The sequence below is a fragment of the Loxodonta africana genome, chromosome 10 (genome assembly GCF_030014295.1).
Source record: "Loxodonta africana isolate mLoxAfr1 chromosome 10, mLoxAfr1.hap2, whole genome shotgun sequence".
Classification (NCBI taxonomy): Eukaryota; Metazoa; Chordata; class Mammalia; order Proboscidea; family Elephantidae; genus Loxodonta; species Loxodonta africana.
In genome coordinates this window covers 22,848,155-22,864,406 of record NC_087351.1, presented here as the reverse complement: position 1 = coordinate 22,864,406, position 16,252 = coordinate 22,848,155, and the positions used below count along the sequence as shown (strand labels likewise).

At 40.9% G+C, this 16,252-nt stretch overlaps 1 protein-coding gene across 1 annotated transcript in view; it reads right to left on the bottom strand.

The window, feature by feature from the left end:
* The window catches only part of RYR3 (ryanodine receptor 3), a 446,068-nt gene that overhangs the window by 192,475 nt on the left and 237,341 nt on the right, over nt 1–16,252 (bottom strand). Inside the window, exons 38-40 of the mRNA XM_064291963.1 lie at nt 14,004–14,204; nt 5,492–5,594; nt 4,571–4,708 (exon numbers count right to left, since the gene is read on the bottom strand). Of these exons, the coding sequence (XP_064148033.1) occupies nt 4,571–4,708; nt 5,492–5,594; nt 14,004–14,204 (442 nt within the window). The remainder of the gene's footprint in view (nt 1–4,570; nt 4,709–5,491; nt 5,595–14,003; nt 14,205–16,252) is intronic.

Sequence of the window (16,252 nt, the reverse complement as noted above, 5' to 3'; positions counted from 1 at the left end):
CTCACGATTATATCAAACTGCCTGCCCCTACCCATTTCTTCCCTTGGTCCTTAAGGTTCTCACTTTTTTCATCTTTTGAGCCTCAAGTGACGAGCATACAGCTGGAGCTCAAAAAGATTTGTACCAATGAGCTGAACATGGAAACAATGAGGCCTGGTACCTGCCCTCAAAGGCATTAAGAGCTAAGTAAGGAAAAGAAACAGGTACACAGATAATCCACACAAGGTAGGAAGCCACACATGCTGTATTAGAAATTGCAGGATATGGTGGGGTGTGGGGAAGGAGGAGGAGGTTGAAGAAAGACTTCTTAGAGAAGGTGTCTCTGTGTGTGCTTCTTGGGGAGAGGCTGTTAGAAAAGAATTTAGACAAAAGGCTTAGAAATATAGCCTGAGCTCCTCAGATGTTCCTAACACTGAGTTGTCCTACTTGGTAGGTGAGTCTTTGTGTTGGGGGTCCTATGACTTATTTTGGTAGTGAACAGTAGGCCTTTTTTTCTTCCTCATTACTAAATAAGCTGCAGCATTTAGGGTAGGGTGAGGCTATTCAGTGTCAGGGCAAGGGGTGACACGGGTGGCTGGTTTGGGGTGTTATTGAGTTCAGGGTTATCTCCCTCTCTGCCCTTTATCAAAGCACGTGCTGGTGACCTTTCGTCAGTGGCAGGGCATACCAGGTGCTATATCCAAGGTCAGAGGACCAACGTCCAGTTGTGAGGCATAATATTCTGTGGCAAACAGCACAGGGCTAGCAACAGAATAGGGATGTTCAGTTCCTTCAGACAGACAGACTTAGCCACACCTCCTAGAACCCAATTCGTCATGAATATCACCCAAAGCTGAATTCCAATGGGTCATTGTGAGGCCCCTAAGCAACCTAAGATGGCAGCAGGGAGGTTTCTTCTCCTCTCCTCACATTGTTGGAGAGCAGAAAGCCCCCTGAAACATTTCTTCACAGAATGAAAATGAAAACGTCCCATGGGAGGAAGCACCTGGTAAATGACAGAGATCAGGAATGCGTCAGACTTGATCTGTAGAGTGATTAGGTGATTTTCATTCTATTACTTTTAGAATTTAGCAGAAATATCTCGCTGGTCTCTTCTGGAGGGATAACTCAATGGCTATGCATGTATGTTCAAGGAAATTCTGTTTAAAAGCACTGGCCTGGGGTTAACAGGTAAAAGATTTCCTAGAGAATTTGCTGGATTGGGTCATGGGAAAAACAAAAACATGACTTAGAATGGTAGGTTGTAACTATTAAATTTTTTTTTTTTAACCTCTTTATTGTCTTTATTATCATATGGTCCTTTGGTGGAAACCCTGGTGGGGTAGTGGTTAAGTGCTACACGGCTGCTAACCAAAGGGTCAGCAGTTCGAATCCACCAGGCGCTCCTTGGCAACTCTATGGGGCAGTTCTACTCTGTCCTACAGGGTCGCTATGAGTTGGAATCGACTCGACGGCACTGGGTTTGGTTTTGGTTTGGGGTCCTTTAGTAATACTGTAACAGCTTTCACTGACAATCTGACTTGGAGCTAGTTTAGGCAGGCTGGAAAATCCTGTAATATTGAGCCAGCCAGCAGGATTCTCATGAATTCCAAGACATTGCTGCTCTTTCTTTCCTAGAACAGTTGTGGTCTACCCGAAGGTCATCTGGCTGATACCAGCTATTCATAAAGATGAAATAGCAGTTCAAACTCACCACCACTTCTCTGAAGTGGATCCAGATCCTTGGCTTCATTGACTTTAAGGTGTTAAATGTTTGACCTCTAGTGAGTTCAGATTTTCTACATATAACAATGAGTCACAGTAGTGGATCACTTCACAGATGTAGCAAGTGAGATTAAAAAAATAATGGCTTTAAAATCATGACTGATATGCTGAGAAGTCTTTGGTGAGCTTCATGGTACAATGGAAAGACTATGGATTCAGAACCATAAGTTCTGTGTTTAAGTCACAGCTTTGCTTATTTCTGAGTTACCTTGGACTAACAACAATTAAGCACCTGGAATTTTTTCCGGGACCTGGTTAAGAGTGGAATAAATGCATGAATGAACTAACAAATATCCCTTAATTCTTTTGAGACTTATTTTCCTCAACTATATAAGAGGAGAGTGAAAAAAAAACTGACAGCAGGCGAACTAATATATGGGGATGTGTTTGGTACATCGTCAGTTCACTACAGAATGTTATTATCATCATCTATGCTGTTACTATTATACCAAATGCAAGGCTAAGAAACAAGAGATAAATAATGAAAAAAAAAAAAAAGATAAGCAATGACATGGACAAAACACGACACAAAGCTTAAACCTCTCACAATTCTGCTTCATGAAGGGAAGGCATATTCAACGCGGACATGGAGCCTCATCCTGTGGTGGCCTCTCAGGTATTGCACGTTCTACCAGATCTCTGGTCTGTCTGCCTGAGGCTCAAGGTAGCAGTACAAAGGTTATAATCCTTGCAGCCTGGACACCATTCTGAGGTTAGGGACCCTTCCAAGAGCCTGAATGCCAGTGATTTCACCTGACTGATTACATTTACCTACCATTGCTGTGCTATTGATTACTGATTGATTACTTTTGTGTGTCCTTTCTAGCCACGGTCTTGTAACTCCTACCCAGGAAGAAGAGAGCAGTATGGTAAGACCCAGCAGCAGAGACCCAGCAGCAGGAGATGGTGTAGTGAGCTTCCCTGCCCACTGAAATAGAAAGCTGAGTGACTTTGGGGAAAGACTGAGGGCCAGGGAGAGGTGTGCCTGCGAGCACAGCTGGGTAGAGGGTATCCTGATTGAAAACCGTATCCTGAGTGTTCTTGAGCCTGAATTGTAACTGGGACTTCCCTAATAAAATCCACAATTGTGACTATGGTCTGTGAGTTCTGTGTGGTCATTGCAATGAATTATCAAACCCAGAGGAGAAGTAGAGAGTGCTATGGGAGAGTGCTGCTGGTGTCAGAATTACTAAAGATGGCCGAGAGAGGAAGAGTGTCTGACCTCTGCCTCACAGGAAGCAGCCTTGGGTTGTGGATCTTTGTTCTCCTTTCCCCTTGTGAAGGTAAAGGAGGTCAGGTGCTGCCTCCAAGCCATTTTTACAACCATGAAACGGCCACCTTGAAGCACCCCAATTCATGACATACTCTCTTTCTGACCGGAGAGAAGCATCTCCTTTCAAAATAGACTTTCAGTAGGTAAAACATGAGACATATGGGTCAGCATAGTCTATTTTTAGTTCTGCTTTGGCAGTAACCACAAAGGAAATCTAAACTCACTTCTTTGTGGCTTTAGAATCCTGCTGGCATGTCCTCACCAAAGACCCAGCCTTTCCATGTTGATGGATAGGACTTATCAAGGGTTGCCGGTGCAACTACTGCCAAGTACCCCATAAATTCTTCCAGAAGCTTCAATGCTTCTGCTGACAAATGGCAAAGATTCTTTCCCTTCAGAGATACTCTGACAAAGATGAAAGGTCAACATAAAGGGCAGTAAGATGTATGAATGTCAAAGTCGTGTTTTCGGACAAACTGATCATATCTTGACAGTATATTGCTCTAGTCCACAATTTGAAATCATGTTCCAAGATTGACAGGAACACAGAAGAAGATAAAAGGCAATGACGTTAAACCTGGGAAATTGCTTCTTCTTTAGATGAATGATAAATTCGCTGAAACTGTACCAAATAGCAGACTGATTCTATATAACGCTTAGACAATCTTCCTCTTGAAGTTTTAATGGCTTAGAGACAGTTACTGTCCTGCAGAACAAATTATCATCTTGTTTCAACATGGATCAAAATGGTAGGAGTCATCTATACTATAAGGATTAGAGAAATAAATTTGGACAAAGCTTGGCATTATTGAAAAATAGAAGGCCAAAATCCTGTACGATGCTGCATTATCAAAATCATAGCCAAAAAAACCTCAAACTGATATCCTACTTCCTTTAGGCCTCCCCCCTGCCCTCAATATTATTTCAGGATGGACCAGTCCCTGGGGAAGGATATCATGCCTGGTAAAGTAGAAGGTCAGAGAAAAAGAGGAAAACCCTCAACAAGATGGACTGACATAGTGGCTGCAACAATGGGCTCAAGCATAACGATGACTGTGAGGATGGTGCAGGATTGGGCAGTTTCCTTCTGTTGTACAAAGGATTGCTATGAGTTGGAACTGACTCGACGACACCTAACAACAATAACACTGTTATTTTAATCTCTCATTAGAATAATTTTCGATGCTGAGGAACCACAAACAAAAGTGACAGAAACTACGACTGTTAGAAGAGGAAGACTATGGAAAGAGAAAGAACAGAAATCTATTTAAAGGCATCTAAGTAGACAACAAGAGCAGATGAACCAAGCGATCAATCCCTTAGGTTTCAGAAGACTCTGAAAGTAAGCTCCTTAAATCAAAAGAAAGGAATATCCCACAATATAAAACAGTAACTACCACCAATGACAACAGAATGCTCAGATGCTTGTTTTGAATATTTATCTTGTAGTATTCGGTCCACAGCCAATTACCTTAATTCACTCTAGGGAGCACAGTGTGGTGGGTACTAGGATGGAAAGGCACCGTCACTTACTAGGGGCTCCCTCCTCCTCCTCAGTTGGCTGCTGTTTCTCCGGCTTGGGTAGGCCTTTGATTTTATACACCAATGACCAGAGTTTTCCAGTCCAGGAGGTGTTGTCCTCCTCCTCTTCCTCTTCCTCCAGGGGAACTCCTATCAAGACATAAATCAGAGTAAAAACCCTGACCAGTACATGAAACCACTATGTGGCAGAAAGAACATAAAAATGCTGCTGCTTCCCACTCGCCTAGAACTTTCTTTCTAAAGATACTATAGGCAGTCTCCTATAAATATTTAACTATGTAATGTCTTTTTGCAAATTTCTATGAAAGATGACATCCTATGTACAAGAACATCAAGTGATTCCAATCCCAAGGCTTAACTTTTTCTAACCTATGGCCAAACAGGCTCTACAATCACTAGGAAGTTAACATTCAGTTACTTCAAATGAAAAGATCATATATTAGCCATAGTATTAAAAGCAAGATGGAATACTGATGACCACTTAAAAACAGCAGATTAGTATCAACATACGGACTGCTGGCTTAGAACCCTTGACACTAGAACTTACATCATTTTAATAGCTAAAAAGTAAAAGGGATTAAAATCTTGGCTCAGCTGGGAGCAGAGTCCTAACTACCTAACTTCAAGTAAACTGGCCAAGACTTATATAGGATGAGTTATTTTCTTTTCTCCTGAGACCCATTTCCTTCTCTGTATCTCAGTAAAATCTCTTCCATGTAGAAGGCATTTTAGTCATGTACTCTGTGAGGGATATTTCCTAAGTCTTTTCTGTAAATAACTTGGATAGAATCACTTCTGGAACAATTAGTGTTCTAGTTATTTCAAAAACAAAAGAACTCCCTCCACCCAGCTTCTAACACGGGAATCCGAGATAAACTTGTCTATGATCAAGCCTTTCTCTTGGAAGCTCACCACAGTGAAGGAGAAGATCCTCATGGAAGTCATACAGCTCCTCCCGGATCTCTTCTGGGCAAGGACAATTCTCTCCCAGTTGAAAGTTAACAAGCATATTGATCTTTGAAGGGCAAAAGAAGAATGGCTAGTTGGTTCTCAGTACTGGTCAAGAGATCTCACATGCTACCTTAGCCATGGCCAGCTTATCCAGACACCTGGCATTGTTTTCAAATTCCACTTAATTAAAAAAAAAAAATTTTTTTTTTAAAGATGGTCAACATTTAAAAGTAGTATTTACTTTCATTCTGGTTGAAAAATGAATTTTATTAATGGTATAAGATTTAGAAAAAACATAAAGGAGAAAAAAAAGGTACTGTGATCTGAAAGACAGCCACCATTAATATTTTAGTATCTTCCAGTCTTTGGGTGTGCCCACTCCCAAATTGGGATTATATTCTAAATATGATTTTTTAAACCAGACCATTCCATTTAACAATTTCCACTAAGCATTCCTTACATTGATTTTTAATAGCTGCACTGCATTTCATCATAGGGATAAACAATAACTCATGTAAAAAATTACATAAACTAATTCCCTGTTATGGTACATTTAAGTTGTTGCCATTTCTCACCATTATATACAGTTGGTCTGAACTTTCTTTTATAGAATTTTTGTTCACATCTCTGATATTTTCTTAGGAAAATGCCTAGAAGTGAAATGACTGGATCAAAGGGTTTGTACATTTTAATGGCTTTTGATATAAACTGCCAAACTGCCCTCGAGAAAGTGCATAACAATTTGCATTATTGCCAAATTTATATAAGAGTATGTATTACTTTGGAATCTCCATCATAGTAATGAGAGTTAACACAGTTTCAAATATTTTCAATTTAATGGGTAAAAAATGTCATTATCACTGTTGCTTTAATTTGCATTTAATTGGCGAGGCTAAACTTTGTTTTTCCACACATAAGGAAAATTTTTTTTTTTTAATTTGATAAACTTCCTGTGAACGTTCTTTCTCCATTTTTCTCTTGGGTAATTATCTTTTTAAAATTAGTTGGTGAGTGCTTTGTATACCTCTAGATTATCGCCGTTGTTGTTAGGTTCCATAAAGTTGGTTCTAATCTATGTACAACAGAACGAAACACTGCCCGGTGCTGTGCGATCCTCACAATCATTGCTATCCATCTTTTCAAGGGTCTTCCTATTTTTCACTGACCCTCTACCTTACCAAGCATGATGTCCTTCTCCAGGGACTGGTCTCTCCTAATAACATGCCCAAAGTATGTGAGACAGAGTCTCGCCATCCTCACTTTCAGGGAGCACTCTGGCTGTACTTCTTCCAAGACAGACTTGTTTGTTCTTCTGGCAGTCCATCCATGGTATATTCAATATTCTTTGCAAATACCATAATTCAAAGGCATCGATTCTTCTTTGGTCTTGTTCACTGTCTAGCTTTCACACACATATGAGGTAACTGAAAATATCATGGCTTGGGTCAGGTGCACCTTAGTCTCAAAGTGACATTTCTGTTTTCAACACTTTAGAAAGGTCTTTTTTTGCAGCAGATTTGCCCAATGCAATACGTCGTTTAATTTTCTGACTGCTGCTTCCATGGCTGTTGATTGTGGGTCCAAGTAAAATGAAATCCTTGACAACATCAACCTTTTCTCCATTTGTCATGATGTTGCTTATTGGTCCAGTTGTGGGGATTTTTGTTTTCTTTATGCTGAAGTGTAATCTATTCTGAAGGCTGTAGTCTTTGAGCTTCATCAGTAAGTGCTTCAACTCCTCTTTACTTTCAGCAAGCAAGGTTGTGTCATCTGCATAACGCAGGTTGTTAATGAGTCTTCCTCCCATTCTGATGCCACGTTCTCCTCCATATAGTCCAGTTTCTCAGATAATTTCCTCAGCATACAGACTGAATAAGTATGGTGAAAGGATACAACCCTGATGCACACCTTTCTTGATTTTAAACCACACAGTATCCCCTTGTTCTGTTCAAATGACTGCCTCTTGGTCTATGAACAGGTTCCTCATGAGCACAATTAAGTGTTCTGGAATTCCCATTCTTGGTAATGTTATATGTAATTTGTTATGATCCACACAGTCGAATGCCTTTGCATAGTCAACAAAACACAGGTAAATATCTTTCTGGTATTCACTGCTTTCAGCCAAAACCTATCTGACATCAACCATGATATCCCTCAGTCCACATCCTCTTCTGAATCTGCCTTGAATTTCTGGCATTTCCTTGTTGATATACTGCTTTAACCATTTTTGAATGTTCTTCAGCAAAATTTTACCTGTGGGTGATATTAATGATATTATTCAATAATTTCTGCATTTCGTTGGATCACCTTTCTTTGGAATGGGCACAAATATCGATCTCTTTCAGTAGGCTGGATAGGTAGCTATCTTCCAAATTTCTTGGCATTAGATGAGTGAGCACTTTCCGCGCTGCATCCATTTGCTGAAAACATCTCAATTGGTATTCTGTCATTTCCCGGATCCTTGTTTTTCACCAATGCTGTCAGTGCAGCTTGGACTTCTTCCTTCAGTATCATGGTTCTTGATCATACGCTACCTCCTGAAATGGCTGAATGTCAACCAATTCTTTCTGGTACAGTGATTATATATTTCTTCCATCTTCTTTTGATGCCTCCTGTGTCGTTCAATATTTTGCCCATAGAATCCTTCAAAATTGCAAACCTGAGGCTTAAGTTTTTTCTTCAGTTCTTTCAGCTTGAAAAATACTGAGTGTATTCTTCCTTTTCAGTTTTCTAACTCCAGGTCTCTGCACACATCTGTCAGTTTGTCGTATTGTGGTGGCTTGCTTGTTGCTGTGATGCTGAAAACTATGCCACAAGTATTTTGAATGCCAGCAAGGTCGCTCACAACAGACAGATTTCAGTGGAGGTTCCATGTGAAGACAGACTAGGAAGAAGGACCTGTGGTCTACTTCTGAAAAAACTGGCCAGTGAAAACCTTATGAACAGCAGGAAACCATTGTCTGATTCAGTGCTGGAAGATGAACCCCTGAGGTTGGAAGGAGTCAAAAGATGACTGGGGAAGAGCTGCGGCCTCACAGTAGAGTTGACCTTAATGACATGGGAGGTAGTAAAGCCTTTGGGACCTTCATTGCTGATGTGACACACTTCTCAAAAGGAGAAGAAACAGCTGCAGATATCCATTAATAATCAGAATTTGGAAAGTACAAAGTATGAATCTAGGAAAACTGGGAGTCATCAAATATGAAATAGGCCAAATAAAAGATCAATATCCTAGGCATTAGTGAGCTGAAAGGGGCTGGTATTGGTCATTTTGAATCAGACAATCATATACTTCTACAAAGCCAGGAATGACAAGATCTATCCTGAAGTACAATGCTGTCAGTGATAGGTTAATATCCGTACACCTTCAAGAAACACCAGTTAATACAACTATTATTCAAATTTACACACCAACCACTAATGCCAAAGATGAGGAAATTGAAGACTCTTACCAACTTCTGCAGTCTGAAATTGATCAAACATGCAGTCAAGATGCATTGATAATTACTGGTGATTGGAATGTGAAAGTTGGCAACAAAGAAGGATCGGTAGCTGAAAATACGGCCCTGGCGATAAAAACGATGAAGGAGATCAAAGGATAGAATTTTGCAAGACAAGCAGCTTCTTCATTGCAAATACTTTTTTTTTAAAACAATATAAATAGTGGCTATACCCATGGACCTCACCAGATGGAAAACGGAATCAAATCGATTACATCTGTGGAAAGAGATGACGGAAAAGTACAATATCATCAGTCAGAACAAGGTCAGTCGCTGACTGTGGAACAGTCCATCCATTGTTCATATGTAAGTTTAAGTTGAAGCTGAAGAAAATTAAGACAAGTCCATAAGAACCAAAATACGACCTTGAGTATATATCCCACCTGAATCTGGAGACCATCTCATGAATAGATTTGACACATTTAATACGAATGACCAAAGACCAGACGAGTTGTGGGATGTCATCAAGGACATCACACACAAAGAAGGCAAAAGGTCATTAAAAAGACAGGAAAGAAAGAAAAGACCAAAATGGATGTCAGAAGAGACTCTGAAACTTGCTCTTGAACGTTGAGTAGCTAAAGCGAATGGAAGAAATGATGAAGTAAAGGAGCTGAAAAGAAGATTTCAAAGGGCAGCTCGAGATGACAAAGTAAAGCATTATAATGAAATTTGCAAAGACCTGGAGTTAGAAAAATATCTGCGTTATTAAAACTTTGTAAGATATATTGCAAATATATTTCCCAGTCTTCAGTGAGCTTTTCATTTTGGTTACTGGTTGTTTTTTTCTCCAGCATGTAGGTTTTATGTTTTGCAGTTATCCATCATTCTTTTCCTCTACGATTTTGTCCCAGAACTTCTTAGTTGTTTTTGTGTCATGGACCCCTCTAACATTCTGGTGAAACCCATGGATTGCTTCTCAGATTAATATTTTAAATATATAGATTAAAATAGATAGGATTTTAAGGAAAATGAGTATAATTTAAAAAATTCATGATACAGTAGTATATGTACTTCATTAACTCATTAGATAAAAAATCTAGTGGCAAGTCTCAGATCCACTGTGATCCTGAAGTAGGGGTCAAAATAAATGACAGTTCAATATATTGTAACTACTGTAATGCGATATGAAAATATGTGTGATTTCTGGTGATGACAAAGTCAAGTACTTCACCTGTTGCCAACATTAATAATTGAAGGAGATACTAACAGAGGTTAATGAAAATAAAGCAGCAATTCATTTCCAACTAGGTTTCTGGACCTCTGGATTCTTTCCATGAACCCACAACCCCAGGTTAATTAACATCTGCAGGGGCTAAAGAAGTAACTAGAGATAATCTTGCGTGTTTTGCCGCCTCAGGCAGGGTAGCCCAACACCATACAAGAGGGTATTTTCTGTTTAGAATTTCTAAGTTGAAAAAATATACGATCACTTTTATTAAACCACAAATCTTATACAAAACTGTTAAAAACAAAAAACCAGTTTCTGTCGAGTTGATTCCAACTCAAGGTGACTCCACATGTGCAGAGTAGAACTGCGCTCCTCAGGGTTTTCAAGGCTGTGACCTTTTGGAAGCAGATCGCTGGGCCTTTCTTACTTCCAAGGTGTCTCTGGGTGGGTTTGAACTGCCAACCTGTTGGTTAGTAGTTGAGTGCTTAACCATTTACACCATCTCGAGGAACACTTATCATTGTTAGGAAGATCCTTATTCATGGCTCCTACTGCAAGTCATTTTTTGGAAGTAAGTAAATTATTAGTCGTAATAAAATAATATCCATAAAACAGGTTGGAAAAGTAGTTGTGTCACAATGTTAGATTATGGCAATTATATCAACAATACATATTGACAGGTTGTTTATTAAATAAAAATAAGATCCAAAGGTCTTTTTTCAGAGTCTGAAACTAATGTCTTTATTGAAAGATTTTTTATCTTCTGTAAAACGTTTTTTTTTTTTTAAATGCTTAGGAAGCAGTGGCCAACCAGCCTGCAGGGCATAAAACCAAAAAACAGTGAGCTGAATTTGCAGCTAAAAGGTTACATCCCTTAATGAAGTCCTTCTGGAAGTGAATGGCTCACTGACAATGCTTGGCTTATCTGCTGACAACCATGGGGCTAATCTTGGCTTTAGCTTCCTTTGTACCTAGTTATATTCCCAAAGGAAACCCTGGTGGTGTAGTGGTTAAGAACTATGGCTGCTAACCAAAACACGGGCAGTTCGAATCTAGCAGCGGCTCCTTGGAAACTCTGTGGGGCAGTTCAACTCTGTCCTATAGGGTTGCTATGAGTCGGAATCGACTTGACAGCAACAGATTTGGTTTTGATATATCCCCAGAGTATGTTTTTTTTTTTCATACATCTGAATACTCCATGGATATAGGGCTGAAAACCTCCATCTTCTCCTCAAAGGATGTGGAAGGACAAGATAGTCATAGAACTTTAAAAAACTCTAATTTCCATGCATCCGATTTTCTAAGCGATTCTGTGTTGTTGCCCTCTGAAATTGACCTAAATCGCCCACGTGCTTCAATGATATTAAATTTTTAATCATGTAGTGACGCAATGGGTAGGTTCCTCCTAGAAACAATTTAATACTCTGGGACCGGTGGCTGATGATGGGCTGAACTTCATTGCAGTTAGTGTCCCCTCCTTTATTTTATTCCTGGACCAGCAGCAGCATCTGTAATCTTGTTGAAAATGTAAAATTGTGGACTGGAGGGGAAATCTGTGTTTTGTTAAGCCTTTTGTGTGATTCTGATGTCTGTTCAACTTTCAGTGTCATTAGAACAGAATTTCTTGAGTTATAGACTCCTGAGATGAGTCTGAAATGACTGGTCAGAGGATTGCCTGAAAGATTAAAAGAGGAAGTGATGGCAGGCTCTGGGGATGGCAGGGGAAGAGGTAAGAGGCAGGAAGCGGAAAGGAAGGGCAGGAGCCAGCATTGCCCTTCCAGCAGCATGAAGCATGAGATACATCCATGAGGACTGGTGGGAGAGGGACAACCTGAGTCCTTGTGGGATTCGGAAGATGCCAGAAAACATGCATCAACTCTACTCACTGGGTCACTGACAAAAGGTCACAGAACACAAAGGCATGAAGCAAATGAAAAATACTTCTAACACTAATTAACAGCCCTTAACCAGTTATGCTGCATTGATTCCAACTCATGACGACTCCATGTATGCAGAGTAGAACTGTTCCGTAGTTCCACAGGTTTTTAAGGCAGTGACCTTTTGGAGGCAGATCTCCAGGTCTGTCTTCCAAGGTGCCTCTGGGTGGGTTCAGATTACCAACTTTTGGGTTTAGAGTAGACTGCTTAATGGTTTGTTAAGCATGTTCACTATATGATAAGCATTGGTGCTAAGGGCTCTAAAAATGAATTATCTCATGAGAGCCTTGCAAGAACCCTGGGAGGGAGATACAAACTTTATCCACATTTTACAGATGAAGGATCTGAGACCTGGAGAGGTAACGTGCCCTAGACCACAGAGCAAGTACCAGGGGAGCTAGAATGCAAGCTCTGCAGTCTGAAGGAAATGCTGGCCCTCTAATGACCACATCATTCTGCCTTCCCATCATTCACAAACAAATGACCCAGAATTTGTCCAGTAAAATGAGGAAGATGATATTCATACCTGTTGCCATCATAAAAGGAGCCTGACAACATTTGTAAAGCCTTTGCTGCATTTTCCATGCCTCAGCATTAACAAATGATCTATTCCATCAATCCAAAGGCCTTCTTATTTTGCTTCTAACAAAGAGATTATAAGGTTTGTCTGCTCTTTAAGCAAGGCCAGCATCATTCAAGTGACTCTCGTAAAAGCCAAGATATGTGCATCATTTTAAAAACAACAATATTTATAGTCTATAAAGTGGAGCCCCGCTGGTGTAGTGGTTAAGAACTCTGCTGCTAACCAAAAGATTGGCAACTTGAATCTGCCAGCCGCTCCTTGGAAACCCTATGGGGCAGTTCTACTCTGTCCTATAGGGTCACTATGAGTTGGAATCGACTCGACGACAATGAGTTTAGTCTATAAGGTAGACTAGGAAAGTAACTGGACCAAGTTGTGGTTGTGCTATTAATATAAATGGTGGTGATTATGCTGGCAACAATTACAGATAGGGTGTTTATTAAATATAAGATGCAAAGGTCTAGTTTCAGAGACAGAAAACTCCTCTTGTCACTGAAAGAGCTATCTTCTCTTTTGAACTTTTAGGAAGCAGTGGCCAACCAGCCTGCAGGGATAAGTGAGCAGAGGGAATAAATGGAAACCATTACTCTACAAGATATCCTTCCTCGGTTAGCAGTTTCTCACCGGGATTTCTGATTCTTTTCAAAGCAGCTTTCCCAATAGGCAAGGCTGAGCGCAAAACGGGGGAGTGCGGAACGTGAACAGAGCCCTTCACAAAAGATGGCTCACTTGCTGAATCCTGTTCTCCAGGTTTCATGGGGTTGGGTGGCTTTTTGAGAGGGTCACAGCCACTTGGCAAGGGGTCTGGACGCACTAGACGAGGAAGGCTGTGCACCAACTCTTACACACTGGCACAGGTTAAGTACATTCTGTTGATACCTGATAGAGAGGTAGTGACTTCTGCAAGTGCCGGACAGAAATGCTTCTAGGGGATGGATCCCTGCTGAGGTGAAAACTGAATCCTGACAGTGATGTGGTCTTTGACTCAGTGATAGTGGTGGAGGTAGGAGTGGGTGAGGGAAGGGAGGAACTCCTGCTCTATATGCAGTTTAAAAAAGGGTATTTCCCCACCCAAGACACCGGGCTGATCTTCCTCATTGTCACAGTGTCATTGTGACTGATCTATATTGGATTATATCTGGCTCCTGGTATCCTGGTGGGTCTTTTAATTTTCCACAGCCCTGTGGCTACCCTAGGCACTTAACAGTTTCACGTGCCTTGGCTCTGTGGGGTTCAAGTTTTTTCACAGGAATCCGGTAGAGGCTCAGGAAGGGGTTCTCACCTGCTCCTGTGGGGGTGAGCGGAACTCCTTGGTCTTTCGGGCGGTCAGGGCTGCAGACATGTTCAGGGCCTGCATGAGCTCATTGTAGCGGAACTTCTGGTTTGCCTGCAGCTTGGAGACATAAATGTCGCCGAATGCCACAATGGCCTCCACTCGGTGCTGCAGCTCACAGTCACAGAGATAGCTGAGGAGCTCACACATCTGCAACAGCAAGAAAATATACATGTTTATATATTCACCCTCTCTGTACATTGGTGCCCTGGTGGTGCAGTGGTTAAGTGTTAGGCTGCTAACTAAAAAGTTGGTAGTTCAAATCCACCAGCCACTCCTTGTAAATCCTCTGGGGCAGTTCTTCTCTGTCCTAGAGGAATGCTATGAGTCGGAATCAACTTGATGGCAATGGGTTTTTAGGTACACTGGTGAGGTAGCTATTGTCCCCATTTTATAGAAGGTAACACTGAGACTTAGATAATTTAAGTAACTGGTCCAGTGTCACTTAACCATAGAGATGTCTATTAACCATAGAGATACTCTTCAAATCTAAGTCGACCTGAATCCAGAGAACAGCTGTTCATCACTTACCCTGGGGGAACAACATGAAAAAGAGCTCCCTAAAGACAGAAGTAAATCCACTTGTGGAAAAAGAACAGCGTTTCTAAGAAAGCGTTTCCCCAGGGCTCTAAGCTCAGTACAAAAAGAACCACTGAATCGGGCATGTGCGTACCAGCTCCCTCCGTGCCCAGAAATAAGGGAAAATCGTGACTTTTGTTTCCCTCCCCATTTTCCATTGTTTTTGCTTACCTGCACAGCTTTTCTGCAGTCCGTTCTTTATGATTGTTATGATTACTAATCTTATCACTATTGTAACTTATACAAATAATAATAGCCATAACTCACTGAGCACTATGCGCAAGATACTGTCCCAGGCACTTGTCATATGCTATCTCCTTTAATCCCCAGTGTATTCCTGATATTTTTATGAAAGAAGTTCTTTTAACCCACCTCCACCTAACCAACTCAAGGAATTAAGGGACCTCTCCACTAGGTCTGGAAACCCTGGTTGCATAATGGTTAGGTGCTACGGCTGCTAATCAAAAGGTCAGCAGTTTGAATCTGCCAGGTGCTCCTTGGAAACACTACGGGACAGTTCTACTCTGTCCTATAGGGTCACTAAGAGTCAGAATCGACTCGATGGCATTGGGTTTGGTGTTTTGGGCCACTCGGTACACAGATGATGGATGCCTCCGGTATGTGCAATGCTCTCTCCTAGGAGCACACTCTCTGGTATATCTGCTCCCACTAGCTCAATGAGGACCCAAAGCTGGTGCTCGTCATGTTTGCTACCACATCATTTAGTTATGTACTATGTGAGGCAATGAAATGTGAAAGCCAAGTTGAATTGAGTAGGGAGCATCTATAAAAGCAAGTTGTTAAAGAAAAAAAAAATTGGGTGTTAGTCATATAACTACCAAAAAATTGGGAGAAAATCATAAAAACCTAGAAGCATTCTGCACTCAGGTTGCTTTACAAGTACCTTTAAGTCTGCTGTCTACTTTAAAGATACCCAAACTGCCAGATGTAGATCACGTATTACAGGGGCCATTACGCAAAAAGAGGACGCCAAGTGCCAGTCAGTGGACTCACATCAAAGAAAAGGTCTTAGCTCTATGTTAACATAGCACAGTGATATAGTTTAATAAATTGTTTAAGGTATACATGTACAATCTCTTATGCTTCTTCCTCTATATTCAACTTTTAGATTGACTGACTGCCATGGATTGAATTGTGTCCCCCAAAATATCTGTCAACTTGGCTGGGTCATGATTCCCTTGTATGATTGTCTACCATTTTATCTTCTGATGTGATTTCCCTATGTGTGTAAATCCCATTACTATGATATAATAAAATGGATTAGCAGCAGTTATAGTGATGAGGTCTACAAGATCAGGTAGTGTCTATAGCCAATCAGTTTTGAGATATAAAAGAGAGAAGCAAGCAGAGAGACATAGGGACTTCATACCACCAAGAAAGAAGTACCAGGAGCAGAGCATGTCCTTCGGACCTGAGGATTCTGTGCTGAGATGCTCCCTGACCAAGGGAAGACTGATGACAAGGGCCTTCCTCCAGAGCTGACAGGAGAGAGAAAGCCTTCCCCTGGAGCTGACGCCCTAAATTCAGACTTCTAGCTTACTGGACTGTGAGAGAATAAACTCTTTGTTAAAGCATGCACTCGTGGTATTTCTGTTATA